At 47.0% G+C, this 26443-nt stretch overlaps 1 protein-coding gene across 9 annotated transcripts in view; it reads left to right on the top strand.

Annotated features, from left to right (window-relative positions):
* Positions 1 to 26443, top strand: part of MTMR3 (myotubularin related protein 3) — a 191318-nt gene that overhangs the window by 127967 nt on the left and 36908 nt on the right. For all 9 annotated transcript variants that reach the window (XM_090062190.1, XM_090062189.1, XM_090062186.1 and 6 more), the window contains 2 exons: positions 4348 to 4461; positions 26105 to 26310. In XM_090062190.1, the coding sequence (XP_089918316.1) occupies positions 4348 to 4461; positions 26105 to 26310 (320 nt within the window). The remainder of the gene's footprint in view (positions 1 to 4347; positions 4462 to 26104; positions 26311 to 26443) is intronic.

Here is a 26443-nt window from a genome sequence, read left to right as displayed (position 1 = left end):
TGGCTGACTGGGCACAGACTGCACCTGATGTTACCTTCTACACGTGAGTTGAGGCACATTAGTTTAAAGCACCGTTTGCTAGGACCTGTATCTGTTGGTACTATCAAATGGTGCTTTAAATTAATCTAATGTGCAGTAATTGCTGTGTATTTGTAGACAATGACACTTTACTGCACATTAGGTTAGTCTAATGTGCAGTAAAGTGGATGTGTAGATGAGCCCAGTAATGTCTGAGTTCTGCCTAAGTCCCTTGAAAGAACCAGATCTGTTGTGTGTGTGCTCAGAATATGCCAGAACCACATCAGTGAGTTCAGTAGAAGGCAGAGTAGCCATCATTACTTCTACTGGAAAACATTGGAGGAGATATTGCCTCCCACCTTTTATTTAATAGCCTGGAGGTTGGAGCAGTTGCCAGGAAGCAGGAGACGTAGGTCCTAGGCATTCCTCAGGAGTTTCAAAACTACATCTCCCATAAGAGAACCCTAAACATCAGGCTATAATATAGTCTGGATTGGGGGTTAATTTAATGAGCCCTGCTGAAGTGGGGCCACTGTGAAGCCAAGAATACAAGAGCTAGGGGCCAGAAGCAGAGCAAGCAAGAGAGTCATAGAATCAATGAGTCAGAAGGGACCTAGACAGATCATCTAGTCCGCCCCCCTGCCATGGGCAGGAAGGAGCACTGGGGGTGGCAGGGGTCATAAGAGTGTCTGACTCCGTAGCTTGAATAGGACACTAAGCTCAGAGGAAGATCTGAGTTTCAGCCTTTGCTCCCAGGATTGTTGATTCATCTTACATTAGACAGTCATTGGATGAAAACTACAAGTAATTCTGAGTGTTCAGGCTAGCACCCATGTTTCCTTCCTGCCCTCCCATCCTCACCTGAGTGTTATAGACACTGTATTGAGGAGTTGGACCATCTCTTGTTTCTCTCCTTCTTGTTCCATGACTTGTGTATTCTTAACTGAACAGTGGCCCAATATCAAGAGGAGCCACCTGTGACTGCTATATCCTGATGGTTAGCACATTCTCATGGGTAGTGGATGATGTGGATTTGAAGCCTATAGGCTAAGGATAGCCTAGCATCCAATTCTGGTTGGTTGCTGTTACCATTCAATTCTGGTTGCAGAAGATGGACACTTACAGCAGCACCCCAACTAATTAAGCCTGACATAGTTAGGCACCTTCTCTTAAAAGATGACTCAAGGCTGTGGATCTCAAGTAGATGTCAGCCCCGAACATGCAGCCCTAAGTCAAGCACTCTTGGCACCAATACACGAACGTGGAGGTTGCCTCTGACGTGCTGGAATTCCAGCATGTCAGAGCAGATTGATTAATTGAGTATGCTGGAGCATGGCATTTTTTGTGGCTTGGGCCTCCAGAGATGCTTAACCTTCTCCATTAACTGCATAGGGAGTCCAAGAGCCTAATTACGCTTCCCTGAGTAATTCTCCTGGAGCCAGGTGCTTAATTGTGAGCATGCTGAAGCATGTGCTGGAGGCACTTACAAGACCAGTCTGAATTTTGCAGATGCGTCTCATCCCAAGAGATAAAAAGGTAAAATAGGGCAAATTAGCAGGGTGCCACAGCTGAAGGTTGCCAGGGTGACTGGCTAATGAGGTAATTGGCCAGATGGTGGCCAGGAGAGCAGACAGCACCAGGAGAGCATTTAAGCACAGGGCTGGGGCTAGTAGGAGCAGTCTTTCCCGGGCTGCCACCAGGGAAGCCCAGGACACCAGGTTAGTAGAGGCCTATATTTCTAAATGGGCAGAAGGCTGCTGCACGTTTATTATTTATGTTATGTGTACCAGTGGTTTGTGGAACAGGCTGTAGGGGAGGTGGAGACCTCATTGGTGCCCAGGAGGGCACTTGATTGTCTTGAGCCGTAAGTGAGCCACAAAGGGGACAAAGGCCCAATGCCAGTGAGGGTGTGCACACGCAGAGGGGTCAGGGGAGGCTAATGCCTTGAAGCCAAGTCCTATCCAGTGGGCCTAGAAGGGCCAGAGGCCAAGGAGGCTGAGGCCCCAACAAAGGGACATCATACTGGTAACACTCATGTGGCATGGGTAACTACTGCCTCGAGTCAGGGGGCAATTGTCCCCCCCCCCCCCCCCCCCAGTGGCCAGTCAGCAACCGGGAGGGTGGGTTCCCCCCATGGCTAATCACACCGAGCTGGAAGTGCCAGTGGTGCTTCTCCTGGTGCTCCCACTCCCTGGCCAGCACTCTCAAGGGGGGCACCAGCACTCCCACCTACCCCCACTGCCTATTGCCTAAGCGGGGAACACTGGCTGTCAGGGTGTTCACGTGCACCCCTTATGCATCACCACTGGCATGAGGCATGGTAAAGAGGAGGTTACAGAGCCTTGCAATTAGCCCATAAGGCTTTGGGTGCCCTGCTGAGCACAGTTGATTATAAAGGCCCAGCCAGGGGCCTGAGACCAGTGGAATCAAATCCTAGCAAAGTTCTGGGGGCATCCTCCCTATTCATCTATAATCCATCAAGGCATGGCAGGAGAGAGAGCACCATAGGTGCAGCGCAAGGCATGGCCATGGAGCTACCGGGGGTATCATGGCCAACACTCGCACTCGCACACTATTTTATTGATATATTTACAGTTTTAAAACAAAAAGCCTACCAGCGCTTCAATCATTATAATAAAATGCATTCTAAATACCTGTATGTTTTGACATTTGATTTTGGGTTCTATCATAGAAAACCAGAGCTCCTCTGCCCCCTTTGCTCACCAGGACATGGGTCTACCTGTGGCTGTCCCCCTGGCTGCTTTGTGGTGCTGAGCAGCCCTGATATGCCAGTGCTCTGCCTCTGTCCATGCCATTGACCCTTACTCCCCAGCCACAGCCTTCCCAGCCCTGCTAGTGCCTCTTACTCCTGTCCCACAGTCCCCACACTGCCTTCCTGGCCATGCCAGTGCCCCTCGCTCCTGACCTGCAGCCTCCAACACCTAAGCCATGCCAAGACCCACCACCCAACCCTGTCAGAGGGGGTGCACAGTTGCCAGGTCTACAGGCCTTGGTTTCTGCATGCTGCCCACTCCTTGCTCCTTGACTTGTGGGTGCCAGCCACAGCTAGCCAGCAGTGCCTGAGCCCCTGCTGCTGTGTGTGGGAGGTGGTGGTTGCTGTGGCTGGAGTGGAGGAAGGAGCATGGAGCCTAGACCCTCCCCCCAGCCTGCAGGCAGCATGGCTGGAGCAGAGCTGAGTGGAGCCTGTTGGGAATATTGGAATGATCCAGGCTGCCCACTGGGGCTTGGAGTTCCCTGCCCTGGTGTCCTCTCTCTGGGGGCCTCCAGTGGGTGGGACCTGGTATGGGAGGATGGAGCAAGGTGTGGAAGCTCAGTGCTGGAGCCCCACACCATCATGGCAAGGCGCCCCTCTCCACATGAGGGCAGCAATGGCAGTGTAGAGTTATGCCCCCCTCCCGTCCCCCCCACTGCTGCTGGGTGGACAGAGGGCGCTTAACTTTGGCAGTGTGGCTGGCACGGGGCTTTCCAGTGGCGGTAGTAGCACCACCAAGCCTCCCTGCTTTGCTCTACCCTTTCACACCAGGTCCTGTGTGCTGGGCTGCAGAGGTGGCTCATGCTGTGTGGTCCATGCAGAAATCTTGGAGGGGCACATACTCCCCTGACATGTCACCAGTGGGCCTTCCCAGAGGGTCGCCACGCCTTGGCCCTCAAACTCCCCCTCCCCCATCCCATAGACTTACCTTTATCCAGCTGCCAGGGCTGCTCCCACTACACTGCCTGGCTGTATTGCTGGCCTTGTGTGTGTACCCATGTGCTCCCTCATGCCTCCAGTTGCCATCCCCACCACTCCACCAGCCCCAGTCAGCCCCTTGCAGGCTGGAGCTCTGCCAGCCTGCGAGGGGAAATCCATGGTTTCCAGCTTCAAAGGGGAAAATCCACGTTTTTCCATTGAAAACAGAAAACCCAAGTCCCTGGTAATTATTAACTCTTCAGCATTGAAAGGTGAGGAATTTCTCTCCTGTGCTCTAATATGTTGGCAATTGGAGTTAAGTGCCATTAGGTTTTAGGTTTAAATTTCCTAAGGTCCTCAACTAGTGAAATCGATGTAGCTTCATCGATTTCAAAAGAGCTACCCTGATTTAGAGCAACAAATTATTTGGTCCACAGTATTCTTCTGTGCCTATTGAAGAGAAATTTAGTAGCAAATATAAGTATACAGACACTAGCAAAAGAGTATAGATTGCTGAAATAAACAAGCACTTGGTCTGCTTGTAGTGCATTTCAATTTGTATTGTCAGTGGGTTACATAATTGCTATATCTCTGGTGCGTTTAATGCATTTAACCCTTCACTTTTACTTTCTGTGCAGGCTTTGTGGTAGCTACCCACAGGAGATTATGGTTCCTGTTTGGATCACGGATAAGGAACTGGAGAGTGTGGCAGGCTTTCGTTCCTGGAAACGTATCCCTGCTGTAGTTTACAGGTGAGACCCCCCAAATAGGAACAGTCACTTTCATCAAACTGGGTTCTGGGCTTTTCGGCAAAAAAAAACCTTATGGTAATTGAAATAGGCAATCTTAGGTCATAATGAAATGAACTCAGATGTTAGTGTAGTAGAGCTCAAAATGAGTGGTAGACACTACAATGGAAGGTAAGATACCTGCAACAGACTTTGTAAATAGCAGGAAATACCAGAGTGACCTGCATAGTATCTTTGCTTCAGGGTGTGCATGATCACAGGGATTAGAATGCCGTATGGGCATGTGAGAGTAGCCTGGTCACATTTTGTTTCCTCATTCCTCTGTAGCGTTTTCAGCTCCAGGTTATTTGTGCCTTCATCCTTTTTTGTTTGTTTGGTTGGTATTTTACTGTTGCAGAACTCTTAGGTCAGACTGTAGCCTGTTACTCACCTAATCATTTTTTGGATATTTTTTCCTTCCTCTCAGTTTATACCTCCTTGTAATAATAGTGTACAGAGGCCCTAGTACAGGGGCAGGCAAAATCTGGCCCACAGGCTGGATCCGACCAGCAGCCCCTGCCCACCTGGTTGGGGCCAGTTTCCATGGAGACCCCAGCAGCTGCCGCCCTGTAATAGCATGGAGCTGGGGTTTCTGTGGACACTGGCCCCAGCAGCACTGGCACAGCGCACGTCAGGGCGTGTAGCTGCTCTGCAGCTGGACTGAGATCTGAGCAGAAGCGTGCAGGCAACGAATTGCGGCTGTGCCCCAGCTCCTTCCAGTGGTGACGGCATGGTCCAGAGCTGGGGCAGAGCAACGCTTTGGGCATGCAGGCAACGGATCACAGCGCTTACCCAGCTGTCACCGCAGCAAGATCCATGCCCTTCTGGCATTGCTGGGGCCGGTCTCCATGGAAACCCCAGCCCTTCCCTATGGCAGTGTGGCTGCTGCTGTGGTTTCCACAGAAACCAGCCCCAGCCATGTGGGCAGGGGCTGCTGGGAAATGGAGCCTTGCTGCTGGCCAGATCCTCCATTTTGCCCACTCCCAGTAACAACTGGCAATTTGGGGGGATTTGTTAATTTCAGAATACATGAGAACCATCTGGGTAGTTCACAGTGCACTTAGTTCATAGCTGGTTGCCACACTCAACTGGTTGCTGCAGCTGTCACTTCAAAGGGTGACGCTTCTCTATCAGCTGGAGCTTAACGGTGATTCCATGCAGCTGTTTGCTGTGGCTGTATATATTCCCTGACTAGTTTGCAAGCTCTCATCTTCGGAGGGAAGTGAGGAACCTAACCCTGTGAAGGATCTGTGTTTTGCTGTATTTAACATGGTACAAATGAGACAACGTTATGAATCCTCTAAGTTTTTTTTTTTCTTGCCTCTCAGTGCTTGTCAGTTCTGTTCTTAAGCAGAATCTGAATATTATCAATTGTGAGGAAATCAAGCATGATTTACTTATACTTGTTAACAGTCCCCTTAATTTCTGAAAGGACTTAGGACATCTTTATATTTCTATAATAACTTCCATTTTACAAAAGGCAGGATAGATTTGTACCTTGCAGGCTAGGAACAAACATTGCATTTGTCCCTGGACAAGTTGTATATGCGTATGTTCCCAGAACAGAAATATCTTGGAATTGGCATGTACACAACTCACTTTTCTAATTGGGGTTTAGTGAGCAGCTGCATGTACTGCTGCTTTTCTGCCGTTGATTCAGAGATGCAGTATTGGGATAACCACTTAAACCAGGGATGAGCAAAAGGTGGCCCATGGGCCAGATTCAGCCTGCCAGGTCATTCTATCCTGCCCACAAGGCCCCTAAAAAATTTAGAAAATAAATACTGATCTGCACCTGGCTGCCTGTCAAAGCTGACAGGAGCCAGGGGCAGTAGGACCCAGGGGAAGCTGCTGGCAGGATCAGGCAGCTGTAGAAGCAAGGCCTGTCCAGCCTTGCCTACCCTCAGCCAGAAGCCACATGCTGAGCAGAGGCTTCTGGCCTAGGACTGTGGGGCTGTTCCTGCCTCCCTGTACCAGAGGGAAATTCAGATAAGAAGTGGTGGGAAAGGAGGCAGGGGAGGATCACAGGCAATCGCCTCAGTCTTGAGGGTCAGGCCAAGCCCACTGCAGTCCCATCCTGCAGCCGGGAACTGCATGGTGCTGCAGTGGTCAGTGTGGGGTGGAGAGGAGCTGCAGCAGCCACAGACAGGGAAGTGTTAAAAGTAGCAGCAGGCGGGGAGGAAGGGGCAGCAAGTGGGTGCAGGCCCACTCTACCTAATGATGCAGCTCGGCCCAGCTCCATAGAGCCCCTTCTAGCCTGTGTCCCTGCCATCTGCTCTGGGCCCCACCGGTGTTGGCCCTGGCATACCGTGCAGGCCCCACACTCCCACCCAGCTGTTGCTGTGCTCCCACCCATACACTTGCCCCCTCCCCCCCCCCCGCAGTCATTTACCTGGTACTGCCACTGCTCCCCTCCACCCCCCTGCTGGTTGCTCTGGTACCACATGGTTCCTTGCTGCAGTGCTGGGCCACACTACACAGCAGGAGCTAGCCTGGCCCCTGTGATTCTCAGCCAGCCCCATGTGGGGTCAGCCAGGCTAGTCAAGTTCGTGTTGCATCCTGTGGTCTCCGCCCTGCAGCTGGGATGTGGTCACAGAGTGCTGCCTGCATTGGCCCTCTCAGCTATTTGTCATTCACACCTCCACTCTGGGGCTCTGCACCATACCTGCCTGCCTCCCTCTGTTCCACGCTGCCTCCCTCAGCTTGGTGCCGCTTCTGTGGGGCTCCACAGTACCTCCCTGGGGTCCTTTGCCAACAAATCTGGTCCCTACACTTCCTCTGCTTGGTTCTGCACTGCAGGATCAGGCCCCACACTTCTTTCAGCTGGTCCCTGCATGGCTAGATGGGGTCCTGGACCACATCTGCACGCTGATCCAGTATGCTATCCAATGTGTGAGCCTCCCATTGGTCTGGAAATTTGTCAGCAGTGGAGCAGCAGCTGCTGTCACTGCTTCCTCACTGCCAAATTTTCAGACCTTTGACCCCTGCTAGCCTGATGGCCTGGCTCCACAGGCTGGATCTGGCCCACAGGCTGGAGGTTGAGCACCCTGGTCTAAATGATTACACTTTGTCCCAGGATGAAATGATTTACACTGGGACAAATGCAGTGGTTTTTTTGTAGGTCTAGACCAACTAAATCATAGCTACATAAGCTTTCATAAGGAGTGGTTTACTTCACCAGATGCTGTTTTGCATTTTACGTACATTCCTTTGTACATGGATTTTCCACTTTATCTGAAAAAGGACATCAAACAGTTTGAAATACTGGGAAATCCACCTTTTTCTTCTTACCTGCTTATTACTGTCTATTACCATAGAAGTTCTTCTTTAGAGGAGAGGGAAGTGGCTTGGAGAAACAAGTAAAGTTTTAACTGAAACTGTCTGTCCTACTTGGTGCTACATGATGATTGTACTGACAGGCTGATATACTGCTGTGACTAACTCTGGTACCAGTATTGTTTTGGTTATTAATGCCTCCTCATTCTGGGGAGTTCTGGCACTATAAAGATGACCAAAGAGATATTCTTATCACAGAATAAAACTTGTAAATGTTCCTGCTGTTCTTTTATTTGTTAGGAGTTTTCTAGGTACAATAAGATTTTTTTGGGGGAAAAAACTCAGACCCAATCTTAATACTGTTGCTGATAAAGCCATAGCTGAAGGAGCTGTCATGGAAATTGTTGTGTTTGTATAAATGTTCAGCTACCAGCCCTGTGATTGCATTGCTAAAAAATGTGTAATAGTAGTTGCCTATTAACGGATACAATGAGTAACAGAAGTCAGTCTGTCGTGTAAAAATTCTCTAATGTCAAATGAAAGTCATAATTTCTAAGTGAGGCTGCACTTTTGTTGCAGTAAATGGCATTGCAGATGCAAGGGAGAAAAAAATTCATAGAAACCTAAGTTTTCTTCTGGGTGCATTTCCCTGCTGTGGAGCACTACCATGTAGGGGTATAGTGTGTAGTCGGGGTGTCTGAAGCGGGCTGTATTTGATTCGGATTCTGCCCAAATCAGGGACAGTGATTCGATTCATTGATTCGGATCACTGTCCCTGATTTTATTCAGCCAAATCTGAATCTGAAGATTCGATGCTAATTCTGAGAACTAGTGGTTCAGCCACAGACACAGCTTTAAAAGATTTTTCTACCTACTTTGAGGTAGCAGGCATGGCTTATGATTGCTGCAATGCTGGGGCACATGGAGTGTCCCACAGGAGTACAGGGGGTCCTCCATGTGCTTGGCAGCAAACCCAGAACTAGACCCCCCCCCCCCCCCCCCCCCCGTGCTTCCCTGCATCGCAGCACTCACAAGCTCCTGCTACCTAGAGGTATGTAGAAAAAAACATTTAAAGTTGTCTCTATGTCCATATCTCTCTGAATTGATTCAGAGGGTTCTGATTCGATTTGGAGAGATTAAAGGGTCCTCTGATTCAACTCAGATTCAGAGATTTGGCCACCGAATCGACTCGGGGACCAAAGCTTTGTACAGCCCTAGTGTGTAGGACCAGTGCTCTACTTCTGTACTACAGATCAACAGTGATTCATTTGCCTACTGAGAAGCGCTGCCTTGTGGTAGCTGTATGTCGAGCTAATACTCCCTTTCTTTCTCATAAGCAATATCTCTATCTGAATTGCATCTCCTGTTAGCCCGTTCATTTTGCCTTCTGAGCTAGTGGAAGGGTACCTCATACAACAAGCATGGAGCCTCCTCAGATTTATGGTATTCATGACTATGACTAAATCATACAGTGGTGTAAAAAAAGTTTGTCTTTTAAATTCCGCAGATATCTTGAGAGAACGTTGAGCACTGCCCCTGCTCCTGCCCCTTCTTTATGGGAGTACACACCTCAGAAAGATTATGAAATAAAAACTTAAATTATTTGGAAAATAACAGAGCCAAAGGAATGATGGTGCCATATATCAGGGAATATCTGATATATTCAGATATCTGAATGTATATAAGAAGAGTAACTGTCGTCTTAAGAGAGATGTGGGTTTTCCAGAAAATTTTGAATTGGTATTTTTTCTGGAAAATGTTTCCAATGCCCTTAATAGAGCATGATCTGATTTAGCGTGTTTATTTGACTTATATTTAGTAAACAAAACTGAAAAATTCCCCCCATGTTAATTTTATGTCCCAATAGTCACAAGTATTTGAACTGAAATATTTGATTAGGAAGAAAATTAAATACAGCACACTTAGTGTGGTTTAAATGTTATATTCAAACAAATTCAAAGCTTTTTATGTGGAAAGAAATTATTTTTATTGGAATACTTGTAAAAATGTAAAGACAATACACAATAGCATGCGCTTTCCTTATGTTGTTTGTTTAAATTTAAGAAAAAAAACCAAAGGCACAGAAAACTGTTGACACACTAATGTTAGCACACCCAAAGAACTGTGCATGATATGCTGTAGTTGTCCACTTATCTTCAACAGTGTTTAACTCTCTTCCACTGAGGTCACTGTGGCACCTCCAGTTTCACTGTCACTATCTGTAGAAGCACTTGCACTACTTGTTAGTTCCATTTCAGAATCAGATTGAGGCAAATCTGATCCAGAACTACTTGAACCATGTTCTCTTTCAGAACTACTTGAACCATGTTCTCTTTCAGAACTACTTGAACCACGTTCTCTTTCAGGAAAGGATGGTTTTACCAATGAGTCTATGGGCAAGGGCAACTAATTATCACACTGCATCTTCTCCACTAATGGTGCTTCTGACTGATCCAGAAGCAAGAGATTTTGAGAAATAGAAACAAGCTTAGCGGTGCGTTCATTTGTTAGTCTATTTCTCTTTTTTGTCTTGTTTGAGTTGAAAGCCTTCCAGTTCCGTTCACAAGAAGCTGCTCTTGGTGGCATGCTTAGGATCCTTAGAGCAATCCTGGACAACAGTTGGGTGTTACAGTATCCCTTCCACCATGCAAGAGGAGACGTATTCTCTGCTGCCCACCACTTTGCTCCAATGTTTTTCTTTTGCACAGCACTCAGCAATGTCTGTCATCACGACTGTTTCATCAATGTTGGGTCATTTTTATCTATTTCCATATTTATATCAAGAACAGTAGATGATTTATCTTCTGATAAGTGTTGTCCTCTTTGTTGAGAATCCAAAAGGTTTGCTGCCAGATAAACTGGATGAGAGCAAAACTCAGATCTCTTAGTAAAGATTTGTTTTACTACTACTACTTTTTTGGATAGAGGTGAAGGCGGCAGAAGCACAATTAGATTTTTATTCAGTTGTCTGAATATCTCTGGAATATTTGAAAGGCTTGGTGTATCTCCTTCAAGTTTCTTGATTACCATTGAAACCGGTAGTAGCAAATTGAATGCTCCTTGAACTCGAACCCAGAACGCATTGTTGTTGAGAATCTACATCTGAATGTTCATGGGAATAATCTGGGATACGGTGTCATCTACTGAAGTACACTTTGTGCGCAGCAGACTATGTAAACACTTTGTAGCTGAGGCCATCTAGTTTCTCCTGTCAGTAAAAGTGCACTTTCCCTCCCCCGCTTCTCTTTCTGTAATTTCTTCAAAGTCTGATTACCTACATGATGACTGTTGTATAACTTCACAATCACTTTGCAGTTTGCCAATATTGTCTTCATTGTATTCACACTTGCTATGTCCTTTGCCAGAAGATTCAACCCATGAGCAAGACAGGAAAATACTATTAAATGAGGATACTTTGCCTTCAATATTTGCAATGCAGCTTTTGTATTATTTGCATTATCAGTTACAGGAGCTTGCACCCTGGAGGGACCTGCACTTTCAGTCTCTCCACTCAGTAATTTGTCTATGTATTCACTTGTATGATGAGAAGAATTTGGTAGCAATTCCTTTTAGGAATATTGGTTCAGGTGTTGCTAACATAATGTTCAATAAAGGATTTCCTTGTATATCAGTCCATCCATCTGACATCAGTCAGTGATTGTGCTTGACCAATCCTTTGAATAACCATTGTTTGAGCTGTGTCACACTCTCTCTCTAAGAGTGTGATAAGCGATAACATCAGGCTAATTTATATGATGGTGAATTAGTTTGTAATGTTCCTTCCAGCACTGATTTTAAGTTATGGAAAGAGGTGTACCGCTTGCAAGTATAGCTCAAGGTGTAATGTTTCATCTGCTTCTTCTTGATCTTCTTTTGACATTTTGTCCACGAAGCTTGATAAAAAGATTGACTGTCTTGAACAGCTACTCATGGTGGATTGCATATCTGGTGACAGTGATCTTGAAAGCGAGGGTCCTGCTTCTTCTTCCCCCAGACCTGGCAGCTCTACATTTTCATTGTCCATTTTTTTGCAAATCTTCTATTTCACTTGAGCTACCAAGTTCCTGCAGCAAAAGGGGGAAAAGATTTTTATTTTGGTTTATTCTAGTCTGGCCTCATCCATGAAAACAAGAAGCAGCAGGGAGCTCCCTCCCTGCCAGAAAGAACACTCTGCTGCTCAACTTGCTGCTCAGTTACCCTGGGACTGCAGAGCCATTGGCCAGAGGACTAAGTTCGATCTGCTGGGTTGAAATAGTTAACTATTTATCTCTTATGTCATTAAAAAAAAAAAAAAAAAGGTTGTTAAGTCTAAGCCATTTTGGGTGCTTAGTGCAAGCAGAAATGCAGGATACAAATATTTTAAATAAATAAATAATAGTCCAGAGTTGCATTAACAACTTTTAAAATTACAGTGTTTTAAAACAATACAGATGGTAGTCTATAGTGTGTGTTGTTTAACATATTAAGTTGTTTACTTGCATAGGATTCCTGAAGTAGACTTTTCTTAGATGATGTTGTTTCACCACTTGGTTGTATTAGCTTTCTGTATATGGCTTGTACTCTTTTGGGACACTTTCTACATGTTATTAAATGTTTCTTCATTCTTGCTGCATTGTTAGCGTACTCCTGCCTGCAATATTTACATCCACCAACTTCCTTCCTGCAGTGGCTTGAACTTCACTAGAATGATACCACACACTAGTTTTTTGTTTGTTTGTTTCAGATTAGGCATTATTATAATGAATTCAAACCAAAAGCACTAAAAAAACTAACAGATCTTATGCAAACTTTGCCAACTCAAGAAATGAGATGCTGAACTGAAAGTGAAACAAAAATTAATCACAGTTTTAGTTTTGGTTTTGCTTTCACTTGCAGTCTGAGAAGAAATAAGAATTTTAGCTTTGGTTTTGATCTGACCTGCACAGCCAATTAGGTGAATTCATAACTTGATTTTTTGCTTGGATTATTATATGAGTTTATTTACCCTCCTATTTACAAATCAGTAAAACATATGTGTACTCTCTCTCACGCTTCCCAGGGATAATCACCTGAAAAACATTAATTACAACTTTGAAACTGCCAAGATTGTTTAATATTGTGTTGGCATCCATTCGTTGTTACTAATGAATTTTATGAAACAATTAATTTTTAGATATGGAAAAATAAAGCACTGGAAATTTTTCTGGAAAAATTTCCACCCTGTATGTCAGCTTCTTAATCTAGTTTAGTCTTTGGCCAAATGGCATCTGTTGCATCAACCCCAATTTTGTAGTATCTGTTTTTTTCACAAGTAAGAGAAGAGAGACTACTTTTCAGTTAGTTAATATTTTCTGGTGTTGCTTATCTTCCCAACAGATGTCCAAAATCTTTTCAGAGAATCAGGTGACAAAAAATATAAGAGGGATAGTAGAGATGCACCAGTACATGAGTTCATATCGTATTGGCACCAATAAAAGGAAAATTGACATTATCGACGATCAGCCTTTTTTTGGCTGATGTGGCCAGTAATGTCACCAATAAATGCCACGTGCATGCACCCCCACAGCATGCACATGGCCAGTCCAGCAGCTTGGAGAGCAGCGTCTGGCTGCTAAGTCTGTTGGGGGGAAGGAAGGGGCATGCAGGGGGCAGATTGAGGCCCCCGTGGTGAGGGAGGGAGTGGGCCAGGCACTGCACAGACAGGGCAGGGCGGAGTGTGTTACAAAGCCATGAGCAGCTCATCCAAGGGGCAGGGGGAAGGGGCTCCTGCCTCCTGGCTCACCCTGGGGGGTGGCATGTCATCCCCTCCCCCCCCCCAATCTATGCACAGGGTGAGGGAGGGCTGCTGCTGTGGGCTAGGGCCGGAGGCAGCACCGGGCTTTTCCTGGCAGGGAGGTTGAGCTGAGGCTGCACTTGGGGTGGGTGGCTATGGCACTCCCAAATGCCAGCACTGCTGCCTTTCCCAGATGCTGCTGCCACCAACCCCAAGGGCAGCCCCAGCCCATCTCCTGCTCCAGGAAGAGCCCAGTGCCACCCCTGTTCCCAGCCCACAGTGGAAGCCTGCCCTTGCACCGCACACACATCTGGGGGGTATGTTCACCCCATGCCTCCACTGTGGGTGTGCTGAGTGGTGGGAGGCCCCCCTCTTCCCCTGTGCCTTCCAGATGAGCCACTCACAGCTCCATCCCGCCTGGGCTGTGCAGCACCCACCCTGGCCCCACTCTCTCCCTCACCACAGGGGCCTTGATATGCCCCTTCCCCCCAGCAGACTCCTAGGTACCCCTCTTACACTCCCCCACATGGCATGCAGGCCTGACAGGCAGTGGGTGGCAGTGGCGGCAGCAGCGGGGGGGAGGGGCACTTGCCTTGGCACTGGAGCCTGGCTCCTAGCTTTAGCCAGTGCTGCAAGGAGCACAACCCCCACTGGGCCGTTTGTTTCTCCAGCACTCCCCGCACCCATGGAGCACAAGAGGGAAGCACCAGGCACCGGAGTGGCTGGGGTGGAGAAAGCAGCTGGCTGCAGCCTCTGGGTCTTCCCTCCTGTGCCCTGTGAGTGCAGGGCATGCCAGGGAAACAAATGGCCTGGTAGAGGTGGTGCTCCTCGCTGCAATGTGCAGGGCTGGCCAGAGCCAGGCAATGGCACCCTACCTGCTGCTGCACCATGGAGGGAGTGTAGGGGGTTCCCCATACCCCTCCCACCCTCCCTCACACTCCACAAACCACACACGCACATAGAACACACAACTCTTCCCCCCCACACACACACACACACACGGTGTATGCCTCCAACATACACCCCCCCACCACAGACACACAAAAAAACCCCACCCCCCCACACTACAAAAAACTAAGAATTTATTTTTGAATTATTATGCAATCATCTCTATATCCAGTACACAAACAAATCATGACAAAAATATTTTTTGTAATAAAATTAAAATATGTTTTAGTAGGTGTTTGACTCTTAGGATATGATTTGGTTTTTTTCTGGTTCTAAGAAGGCAATTCCCTTCTCCCAAAAGGAGTATTGGGGGAGGGGGGGGGTTAGGGGAAGAACTTCTGGTGGCAAGGGTTAGGGGTGGGACTTCTGGTCCCAAGATGATGGCTGGGGGGTGGGGCACCTGTCAGGGGGTGGGGATACCCATGCAACCCTCAACAGCTCACCAAACCTTGTTAAGTGATCCTCCACTCAAAATAATTGCCTGCCCCAATCTAGACCTATACACTATTTTAGGACCTTAGTCACTTGATTATTGGGATGACAAGTACCCTAAATGAAATTGTGATTTATATACCTTTCTATTATTGTGAGTGCTTTGTATATTTCAGGCTAACGTATACATTTAATAGACTTCTCCTTTAGTAGGAACCCTAACTGTCAAGCAGGCATTCTAGAAATATGCTAATGGCTTGAAAGCATTTGCTGCCTATTTCTGATGCGACAGCTGGAAGATGCATTTCACTCCCTTCATGTTCCATCATTCTCTTCCACAGCATTTGGTGACTACTTGGCTCTTTCTTGACTAATATGGGTCTGCATCAGAACAGACCGATGGGTTTTAGACATCATTGCTGCTGGTTATACAGTCCCGTTCAGCACAGTGTCTATTCCTGGTTCCCTGTCTCCCATCCGCTTTTGGAAACCCTTCTTACAAGATATTGCCAGGAAGGACCAGATCCTATTTCACTTTTACACCCCCAGGTTGCACTAATGTCATTGAATAAGTATAGGTTTTGGTCTTAACAGAGAATTTAGATTTCATTTCCACCTGCATAGCTATACACACCCTGCACTTCCCATGCTCAGAAGGCTAATTCAGGCTCTGTGGCACCTGGGGGGGGTTGCCTCTACTGGTGCTTCTACTGGCTGTGCGGTCCCCATCTGGGTCTGGCAGGTGTGCAGCAGGTCACAGCCAGGCAGCAGCCCCCACTGCCAGACTGCTGCAGTGGGTAGAGGGTGCAGAGAACTCTAAGGGCTGCTTCAGTAGTCCAGCTGGCACAAGGGGTAGTGTCCCCACCTACCAACTGGCTGGGCCCCAGGAGCTCCTGAAAGGAAGTGGCCCTGAACTAATTGCCAGGGCAACTTTTTGTACTGATAGGGCCAGGACAGGGCAGCTTTTTATACTGCTGGGGACAGCACAGGTGCTGGCCCCAGGCTGTGGCGGCCCCAGGCTGTGGCTCCCCCTGGCTGCAGATCCAGGAGGAGCCAGGCAGGGTTATTTTGTCCCAAGTGGCACAATTTCCTCCATACCAAAATGCATGTCCGGACACATGCACTGAGGCAAAAAGCCTGAGCTCAAATTTGCACTGCTTCTGTTTTTGCTGCTGCAAGCACACGTGCTTGCATGTGTGGATGCGCCCCATGATACCTGCTGGAAGTAAAACTGAGGACACTCCCATCTTTTAGCCCAGTAGTCTTGCTGTTAGGGCATATGCCAGGCACCATGTGACTCAGCTTCTTGGCACCCCTCACCCAGAAGGGTTTTCAATCTGTGCTGCCTAATTGTGTTCTAACTACCAGGCCATGAGCAACCCATTACCCAGACTACCCTCTCCAGCCCTCCTCTTGAAGTTGACACCTTCCATTTAGTATTCATAGAATAGAAAGCATGGGGCTGTTTCTGCCTTACTGGGAGCAGGGAACTGGGCTGGAACTCAAAGCTACCTCCCTAGGATAAAAGCTGTTTCACTGAGGACCACACTCATTGCTTTGCATGTTAAATAAACATTGTCTGGAATTCTTTAGATAGGGATGATCCTGCCTTGAGCAGGGAGTTGGACAAGATGTTTTCCTCGGGTCCCTTCCAGCCTTACTTTTGTATAATTTGTTTCCTCTTGGCTCCACTGTCTCCTTCCCCTGGATGCCCAGTGGGCCAGCTTCAAGAGGAAATCAAGGAGGAGGATGGAATATCTAGATAGATTCAGAACTGGAGTGCAAAAGTGCTCAGTTGAGACTAAATTTTCAAGAATTTACTTTTTATTTTAGAGGTAACCAGACGTCTAGAAGAGCAGAGTACTCAGCAGCTGCTTGTTATTTCTCAAACACAAATAGTTTTGAAAAATCTAGATATTTATTTCGGTGAATGAAAGGAACCTGGCAGGTACCAAACACACTAAAATCTGGCCCTCACCATGCCTTCTTACAGTTTCCAAGTTTGGGAGCCAGAAGATATACAGTAGGAACCAAACCTTGCATTCTTGGCAGCATCTTGATAGAAGCTTTAGAGGTTTCATCCCCTCACACATGCTCATTCTTTTAATACTCATTGCTCACTGTCCTGGGAATATACTGTATGTGGAAGGAAGAGGTACAGAAGAGTGTCCTTTTGCGCCTTTCATCATCTCAAATCATTGCCCATACAAGCAGCATGATTTTTACCATTGTAGGAAGTGGGAGGGAGTTATCAGTTGGGCAGGTAGTTTACTTAGTCATATGGATAGTGAATTGCAGTAATAATTCTTTAAGATGCTATTCTATCAGTTATTTAAGCAGAGTGTGCTATACCGTCTCGTGTAGCTCTTTTTCTAAATATATTGGAAGGCACCTTAATTAATGCATTACTGTTCTCAAAGAGGTTGCCTGAATGTGAGGAAGAAGATGAAGAGTGTGGGTACTGTACATCACATAGCTGTTTTAAGATGTGTTTTTGGGACACTTGATGAGTGATCATCATGCAGTCCTTTTATGGATGGCTGTTTTGGGCTGGCTTTAGAAGATCTGGAAAGTATGATTTTTTACTTTTCACTACTTTTTCACTGTTTTAAAATTGACTGAAAAGACCATCTTATTCTCCAGACCAGTTCCCTGGGTATATCAGATCCATGATGTGACCATGCAAACAATTTACCATGGAGTGAAAGGGGGCGGGGCTTTACTGTGCATGAGATGTTCCATAGTTAGTGTGTGCACACATTCTTACTCTGCTAAGCAGAAGCTGAACCACACAAGCTGAGCCTTCATTAAAAGAAGAGTAGGTTAATACAATTTAGTTTCCACTTACCCTGGGATAAGAGCCCAGAATAACTTCACCCAGCAGTTAACTGCAGAATACCTGCACAATACGGCCCCACTTCCTTTTATCCTGCAATAAGTTGTTTTTATGTCCATGCTCTCAAACTCAAATGGCAAGGCTAGTTGTTAGGTAGACTGCTTGAATGCAGCTAGATAAATATGAGCTGGATTGTATTCTTTCTGATATTACCAATAGAATTGACTGCCATTTTCCAGTTACAGATCTGTTCAGCTAAGCCTGTCCTAACTCATCAATGGGATTAGGGCTTTATAGTTCTTAATGAGCTCAGTGTTAGCCTGCATCTTCTTTTATGACTAGTGATAATAACCAAGAAGCAAAAACTGAGACGTACAAAAGCAAGGAACACACAGATCAAGACAAATGAGCTAATCTCTTAGCTGTTGAAACAGAATTCTTCACTTACATTAAAAGTGGTTTTATTTCATTTTTTCTAGCTTCAAATATTGTAAGAAAGTAAAAAGCTACCTGACACTTGCGTTTTTGAGTGATTGTTATCCTTTTTCCTGGTTGTACTTTCAGTTACCAGGATAATCCCCAGGGATGTTCACTGTAATAAAAATAGGCTTTCTTTCCTCAGGTAGGTGGCACCACTTGTAAATCTGACATTCCAGTTGCTTTTCCTTTGGTTCACTAATGAATGGCTTGCAGTTGTTGTTCCCTTTCAATATATGGATTTTATTTGAACTAATTATGGAACAAGTCATCACACAGTTTCAAACAAGGTGTGCCTTCACTGCTTACTAGGCTTTTTCTCATTTTAAGGTTTGATAAACAACGTAGCTGAAACAGTTAAGTTTATCTGTAAACATTTAGTAGCATAACACTGTCAGTGCCATCTACTGGTTTGCTCTAGGAGTGGCACTGCAGTGTTTTTTACAATATATACTTCAAAAGTTTAGCAGCATAGGTAACACATTTTAAACCAATTAATCTCACCTACCTGAACACCAAGGATCCTGGTTTTTTCTGTTAAAAAATCCCAAATTCTCTGATTAAAACCCCCAAAATCCATTTTTCTGCAATTAAAATGAAACATCACGCACAGACACATACACACACACACACACACACACACACACACACACACATATATATATTAGCTGAACACAGTGTTTTATTGGTATATTTACAATTTTAAAGCTGTTTGGAAGCCTACCAGTGCCTCAACCATCATAATAAAATGCATTCTAAATACGTATATATTTTGGTGCTTGATTTTGTTTTTTTTATCATGGAAAATTAGAGCTTCCCCTGTCCCCTTTGCTCACCAGGATGCAGGTCCAGCTGCAGCTGCCCCCCCCCCCCCTTTGTGGTGCTGAGCAGCCCTGATGTGCTGGTGGCCTGACCCTGCCTATATCATTGCCCCTCACTCCTGGCCCACAGTTCCCCAACTGTCCCCGTCCCCCCGGCCATGCCAGTGCCCCTCACTCCCAACTGCAGCCCCCTGCACCTTCTGCCCTGCTGGATGGGGCCCCCAGCCCCACACAGACTCACAGGTTGGTGGTCTGCAGGGATGGCCTTCAGCATGAGGTTCACAGACAACAGCTGGGGCACCGCATGCTACCCCACATCACTGACTGTGGTTGGGGCTGTGGCACAGTAAGGAGGACCAGTGCCATGCTCCATAGCAGCAGCATGAAGCTGAGCATGACTGTAGCCTGGGCCAGGCTGCAGGCAGCAGGAGGGCAAGGGGCTTCAGGCAGTCTCTGTCCTGCCCAGGCCAAAGCACAGTTCCTATGGCTGCAGCATCTCAAGCTCGTGCGGACAGTGCTGGAGTGAGTCTGGTCCTGGCACAGAGTGGAGGGAGAAGGAGGGGATGCCTGTGCCACCCCCTGCCCCAAGCTGGGGCTCCTGAGCTGCAGTAGGCGGCTGGCCTGGCCGTGGCCCCACCCTACTGGCAGCATCTCCCGGCTGCCCCATCCCTGAGAGCATGACCTCAGTGCCACTGGCCCAGCCGTGCAACTCCCCACCACCCCTTAAGGACAACCCCCCCACTTCCCCTTCTGAAAGGGAGGTGCCTCTGGGTGGGCCCCGCTGGCAGAAGCATGGATATGGGCTCACCAGTGCCACCAAGTGCTGCCTCAGACCCCCGTGCCCTGCCACAGCCCCATGCCTGGACAACTTCCTGCACTGCCAGCAAGCACCCCCCACCCTAGTCCCCACCCCCCACACACACTCACACCAGATAGTCCCCAAGCCCTGGTTCTCCAACCATCCTTCCCCCGCCATAGATTTAACCATATCCAGATGTCAGGGCTGCTCCTACCATCCTGCCTGGCTGTATGCGCCCCCTGCCTCCAGTTGCCCATTCCCCCCAGCCCCAGGCTGTTCCTTGCAGGCTGGAATGCTGCCTGCTTGCAAAGGGAAACCTGCAATTTCCCAATTCAAAGGGGAAAATCCATGTTTTTCTCATTTAAGGGGGAAAATCCATGATCTAATCCTTTAAACAGGAAAATCTGCATTTTTCAATTGGAAACAGAAAACCCAGATCCCTGCTGAATACATATCAGAATGTTCAGAGCAAGGAAATGGGTACAGAGTTGGGGGAAGAGGTGGCCCTGCTTTTACTGATTAAGGCTTCTATAGATGTGTAGATTTAGTTTACTCACATACCTTTTCCCCCCAAAAAATGCCCCTCCAGAATTGGGGTTCAAGACTTAAATGGGGAAATTAATTTTTCCCTGCTGGAATAGAAGCATGGAAGAACAAAAGAAGAGAGATATCACTGCAAGATAGCAACTGTGCTTCTCCCTCTGCCAATCTTAGGGAGGGAAGGGGTGGAATTAAGGTGGTCATTGGTCCTGTTTTGTACCAGACTGTCCTGTTTTTAAACCTGTTGCCCCCTGTCCATTTCTGAATAAGGAACAGACTGCAAAATGTCCTGTTTTTTCAGTTCCTTGGTAGAAATACATGTCAATCATTTGTCCTTGTGATTGTATTGGCTGTGCCTAGATGTAGGGTAGCACACAGCCAGGAGGAGCAGGGTTCTGAGCCAGCCAGAGAGGGAGGTGGATGTTCCCCATGAACCCACCCCTTGCCGCTGATTGGCCAAGGAAGTGGTGGCCCCACCCCTCACCAAGGGGATGTCCTATATTGTGGGCAACTATCAGTAACCACCCTAGGTGGAATGAACCCTTCAGCTACAGTGTTAACCCTCTTAGCCATAGCCACCGCAGTCAGGGTCACCTACAGTCAGCATTTAGCCACGACTACTGGAAATATTGGTGGGGGTTTTTTTTCATTTTGCCTTCTCAAAGCAAAGGGAGGGAGAGGTGGATATCTGTTCTGTAAGAAAATACAGTAGATTTGGCCTTAGTGTAAATCCTGAAAAATGGGAAGAGGGTTTTTCCATGTTTTTCTCCGATAGCTGAATGGTAAAAGCATTTGCCCCAGCAGCAGAGGACTTGAGTTCTAGGTCCCTCTCACCCAGAGGGAATGTCAGCCTTCATTTCTCTAACTTCCAAACATGGTGCTCCAGCTACCACACCAAAGTTTAGGCATTACCTAGTCTTCCTTTTGAAGGTGAGTGACTGAACCTTGTCCTTTCAGGGGATGGAGATAATGAGAAGCTTCTGGCCCCGCCTGGTTACTGTAACAGCATGTCATAGCTACTAGTAGTTTTTCAGATAGTCAGGTACTTGTTCCAGTCACAGACTGTTACCCTCTTTTGACCAGCTGTTTGATGGGGCATGCAAGGCACACCGAAACTGTTGGTTTTATATCTAAATGCTATTTTGTATGATAATGAACTAGCAAAGTGAACAGTATCCATGGTAGTGAATGAGGTTTTTCCTAACCTAAACTGCTATTTTAGCCCCCGATAGTTCTGACAGATTGTTTTTATAATTTATGAGAAATGATTATGACATTAATGAAAACTACAGGTGACAAGGTTATGACCTTGAATCTTGTCGTACTTCTAAAATAACAGCAAAAACTGCTATCCTGCAAAGTAGTTCACATCTATAACTGTTCACAGGAATAGTCACACCGACTTCAGTGTATGAGCAGTTTGCCCAAGTTAAGTATTTACAAAATGTTCTTGTGCTTCTTCCTTGCTTTAAAATCATCAACACTTAAAACCGGGGGGGGGTTGTTATGTAAAATATTCAGGTGTAGCTTTTAACTCTGATAGTATATAAGGCAAGTACTTTTTATGGAAATAGCATTGCATATTTATGCAAAGAACCAAAATCTTTTTACTGACCTATTTACTCTGAGTAATTGTTATTATGTACTGAAACGAATAGGGAGCAGTAGTGGCTAAAAAGTAGATTGGCATAAAGAGAAATAACAATTCTGAGGTCCTTTCTGGGTTTGAGGTAGGAAAGTGGGAATGGGGGCTAGGGGAATTGGGTAGAGGTTTTCTAGATGTGAGTAGGAGTTGGGATGGGCCAGAGGCACTGCTCTCATGCATGAGAGGTAGGGAAACATGAGTGAGTGGAGTGGAGTTAAGTTTTGGGGTAGTATTCGAGGAGTCTGTTGTTGTTTCTTATCTTGTGGGGTTTTTATCTTTTATTGTGAGCCACCATAAGCCTTCCTGAATAGGTTAGGATATAAATCTAAATAAAAATGTTGGATAGATGCATGTTCAAACCTTTGCTGCATAAGGGAGCCTTAGCACCTAGATCTGCTTCCTGAGTGAGTGCCTCTTACCATTAAGCTATTGGTGCTTGATCACAGTGGGTCCCTCCTCTTCCATCTTAACACCTGCTAGCCCTGATTTTTTTCTGAGCAGAATTTTTTTACTTTTGCATTCCCCGCCTACACATGTATGCAGCTTTGTACCTGCCCAACTAGTGCCCACTGAGCATTTGCAGTAGCTGTGCAGACACATATCCACTGTGAAGAGGTAAGAGAATCACTGACCGATACAAGTGAGCTAGAGTGCCCCAACTTTATACTGAATGAAGCAGAGTTAAAGTTGGAGTGGTTTTGCTAACTATATAGACCAATAGTGTCCATGCTTTTTCCCCAGTAGGCCGGATGGGCATTTCCTGGTCCAGCCATGGGCCAGATGTTGGTTTTGACCCAGTGCCTGGGACTGACAGGGCAGCCACCATCTAGCCATTTGGACTTTTGGAGGGTGGGGGAGGATTTCATTTATCCCTGTGAAGGGGGTGGGGGAAGCGGAACAGGACGTGACCCTGTCCCAAGTGGGGGGGAAGGGGGTTTGATCTGGCCTCAGCCCACCCCCAAGAGGGGAAGGGGGCATAGCTCAGTCTCGCAGGTATGGGAGAAAGGGGGTGTAGCTCAACAGGAGGGGAAGGGGGGTGTAGGCTGGCCCTGCAGGGGGAAGGGAGACACAGCTTGGAGTTTGGGATTTGGCAGGGGGCAGGGCAGCTGTATTAATGGCCACCACTCCCCTACCTCGAAATTTCCTGACTCATGGGAAGCCCTGCATGCCAGATGTGATAGCTCCACAGGCCACATTTGGCCCACGGACCAGAGGTTGAGCACCCCTGGTAAAGGCTGTTACAGCAGAGCAGCTGCTGCAGGGTCCAGAACAGCAACCCCCCACTTCCCTTTTGAAGCTGCTCCAAGTGTATGCTTGCCTGTGCTCTTTGATGTGTCCTGAGAAGGTGGCACTACTGCCATAAGTGGCTGCCCACTTTTAAACATGGGAGTCCTGAGTTCTGACAGAGCTCATGGATAGGGATGGTTTTGCTGAAGGAGAATTTCATGTAAGAAAAGCATATCTGCTGTTGCTCTGAAATAGAAACAAACAGTATGTCGATAAGTAGAGTGGATAAGACACTGAAGAGGGTCACAAGACCAGCCTTCTGTTCTTGACTGCTACTGACTTATTGTGTAGCCTTAAGCAAGACACTTCATTTCTCTGCTTCAGGTTTCCCCTCTGCAAAAAGGTAATAATGATGTTTACACCTTTTTGTTAACATGTTCTGAGACCTTCTGAATGCAAAATAGTATTAATTAAATACAAATAGAATTTTGTAGATGGCATTTGGCCAGATGGAAGCCCTTTGATGACAGAGGTGGAATTGTATTTCTCATTGTCAACAGTTGGCTGCACAGCACTGACACAGTAACCAAAACATAGGTGATATTATCTGTATTTAAACAAAAACTTTATTGTTTATGCAGACAAAAGAGTAAATTTCTCAGTCTTTTTTCTCAGACTTCGCCAGTTTATCATAATTTTCACTTCAATTATAGCAAAATTGCAAATTAGTTGAGATTTTAAAATCACCTGCATAGTGACTTACAACTGAACAGTAAAATTCAGTTTTTCATTTCATGCTATTCAGTTATCTGTCACATACCATCTTATTTTGACAATCTCACCTCTTCCCCTGTCTTTCCAATCTCTTGGAGATATTACGAATATGTGGAGTTTTATAGTTGGTCTCACTTATATTTTAGAAGCAATTTTTATATTTATATATACAGGTACTCCAAGATGCTCCTTACCAAAGGCTAAGCATCATTCCAGCCATAATCAATGGTGTGCTTTGGGACAGGGGTGGGCAATTATTTCAGCTGGAAGGACGCTTAACAAGGTTTGGTGAGCTTTTGAGAGCTGCATGAGTAGCCCCCGTCCTTGACAGTTGCTTTACCCCCTGGTCACCACCTTGGGACTGGGAGTCCCACCACTTAACCCCGTAATCCTTCCCCTTGCTCTTCTCCCTCTCCCCCAAATTACTCTTTTTAGGAGGGGGCTGTTGCCATCTTAGAAGCAGAAAAAAAAACAAATCATGCACTGGAAGTCAAACACCTAATATAACATATATTTTAATTTTGTTACAAAAAATATTTGTCATGATTTGTGTTTGTATACTGTATATAGAGGGAATTGCATAATAACTCAAAAATAAAGTCTTAGTGTTGTATGTTATGGGGGGGTGTATGGTGGTGGAATCTGGCTGTGTATGGGGGGCAACAGGGTATGTTGGGGGAGTATGTATATTTGGGGGGTTTGTGGGTGCAGGGTGTGGGTATGTGGCATTTGTGGAGTATGAGGGAGGGTAGGGGGTGGGAGGACCTCCCCTGCACTACCCCCATGGTGCACAGCACCCACAGGCAGCAGCAGGCAGGGGCACTCACACCCAGCCAGGCTGCCTCTATTGCTGGGGCTCCCTGCTGTACATATGCAACTCCTGCACTCCTGTGCCACCGGGGGGAAGTTCCACACACTGGAGCTGGCTGCCTTTGCCACTCCCTGCCATGCAGATCCCGGAACTCCACCAGAAGTGGAGGGGAGCCCTGGCCTCTGCTCCCTCATGGAGTCCTGGGACCTGCATGGCAGGGAGCAGTGAAGGCAGCCGGCTCCAGCACGTGGAGATTTCCTCTGGTGGTGCACGAGTGTGGGAGTTGTACGTGCGCGGCAGGGAGCCCTGGTGATAGAAGCAGCCTGGCCGGGCTGAGCTCCAGTTGCCGCAGTGTGCAGCGCTGGCTGGAGCTGCGCACCACCAAGCAGCAGCACCAGTGCTGTACGCAAGTGCCCCCACCTGCTGCTGCTGCTGCTGCTGCTGTTGCTGCTGCTGCTGCTGCTGCCACCTGCGGGAGCTGCGCACTGTGGGGGGAGTGTGTGGGAGGTCCCCATGCTGCCTCAGGCTCCCTCACACCCACACCCTGCCCACCTGAGTTCTGCGCTGCTGCCAGCCCCAACCTCACACTCCACAATCCTGCCCAGCTGCAGCTCCCCTGCCACTCCTGTCCCCACCCCTGCCACTTCCCTACCTGCTGCCTAGAGCAAGTGGGAGCGGGAAGCCAAGCAAGTCCCCCGGCAGCTGCAGCAGTGGCAGCAGCAGCCCTGCCTAGAAGCTGTGTGCTGGCTGACCTGGGCCTTTCCACACGGGGATGGGAGTGAGACTCAGTAAGGTATTTTGGTGGAGGTGGGGGAAGGGCGGTGTATATGTAGGCGCCTTGCTCCTACCCTTGTGGGCGGAAGGGCTGGATGGGGTACAGTTACTTGGTGGGTGCTGCAGGCTGGATGGAAGAGCCTGGTGGGCTGGATCTGGCCCGTGGGCTGTATTTTGCCTGCCTCTGTTCTAGGAACATAGTACTGGAAGGAGCTTGTTATGTAACCCTGCTAGAAGTATATCTGGGATTCCACACCTTTTTCAGATCTGTCTACTAAAAGTGATTTATATTTGACTTCATAATATAATTTGTTCATATTACAGCAGTTGACTCAAGTTGCCTACAGATATAGCATATCCTATTGGGGAACATCATGCTGTTATGCCAAATCTATAGAGTGTAGGTGCTTTAGAACACTATATGCTTTATGATACTACAGTGAGACATAATTCTGATGCTGCAATTATTTTTTCTCCTTACTCTTCTCTGTGTAGGCACCAGAGTAATGGGGCAGTGATTTCCCGTTGCGGACAGCCTGAGGTCAGTTGGTGGGGCTGGAGGAATGCAGATGATGAACACCTTGTCCAGTCAGTGGCCAAAGCTTGTGCCTCAGATTCTAGATCTAACAGCAACAAATTAATAAATGGAAACTGTTCCAGAGATTTCTCTAATGGAGGGGACCTCTCCGACGTTGAATTTGGTGAGCTCACCAGCCCCACCATTTCTGAAATGGATAGAGCTATGTATATAGGTGTGATTTCTTGTGTGTACTGTATAAAATGTGTGGATACAAATATATCTGTAGACTTTGCATGATTCTGGTATCCACACTG

The sequence above is a fragment of the Crocodylus siamensis genome, chromosome 9 (assembly GCF_052110815.1).
Source record: "Crocodylus siamensis isolate JL-2025a chromosome 9, ASM5211081v1, whole genome shotgun sequence".
In the NCBI taxonomy this organism is placed as follows: Eukaryota; Metazoa; Chordata; order Crocodylia; family Crocodylidae; genus Crocodylus; species Crocodylus siamensis.
Note: the sequence above shows the minus strand (reverse complement) of the source record. Positions and strands in the feature narration are given on the sequence as shown.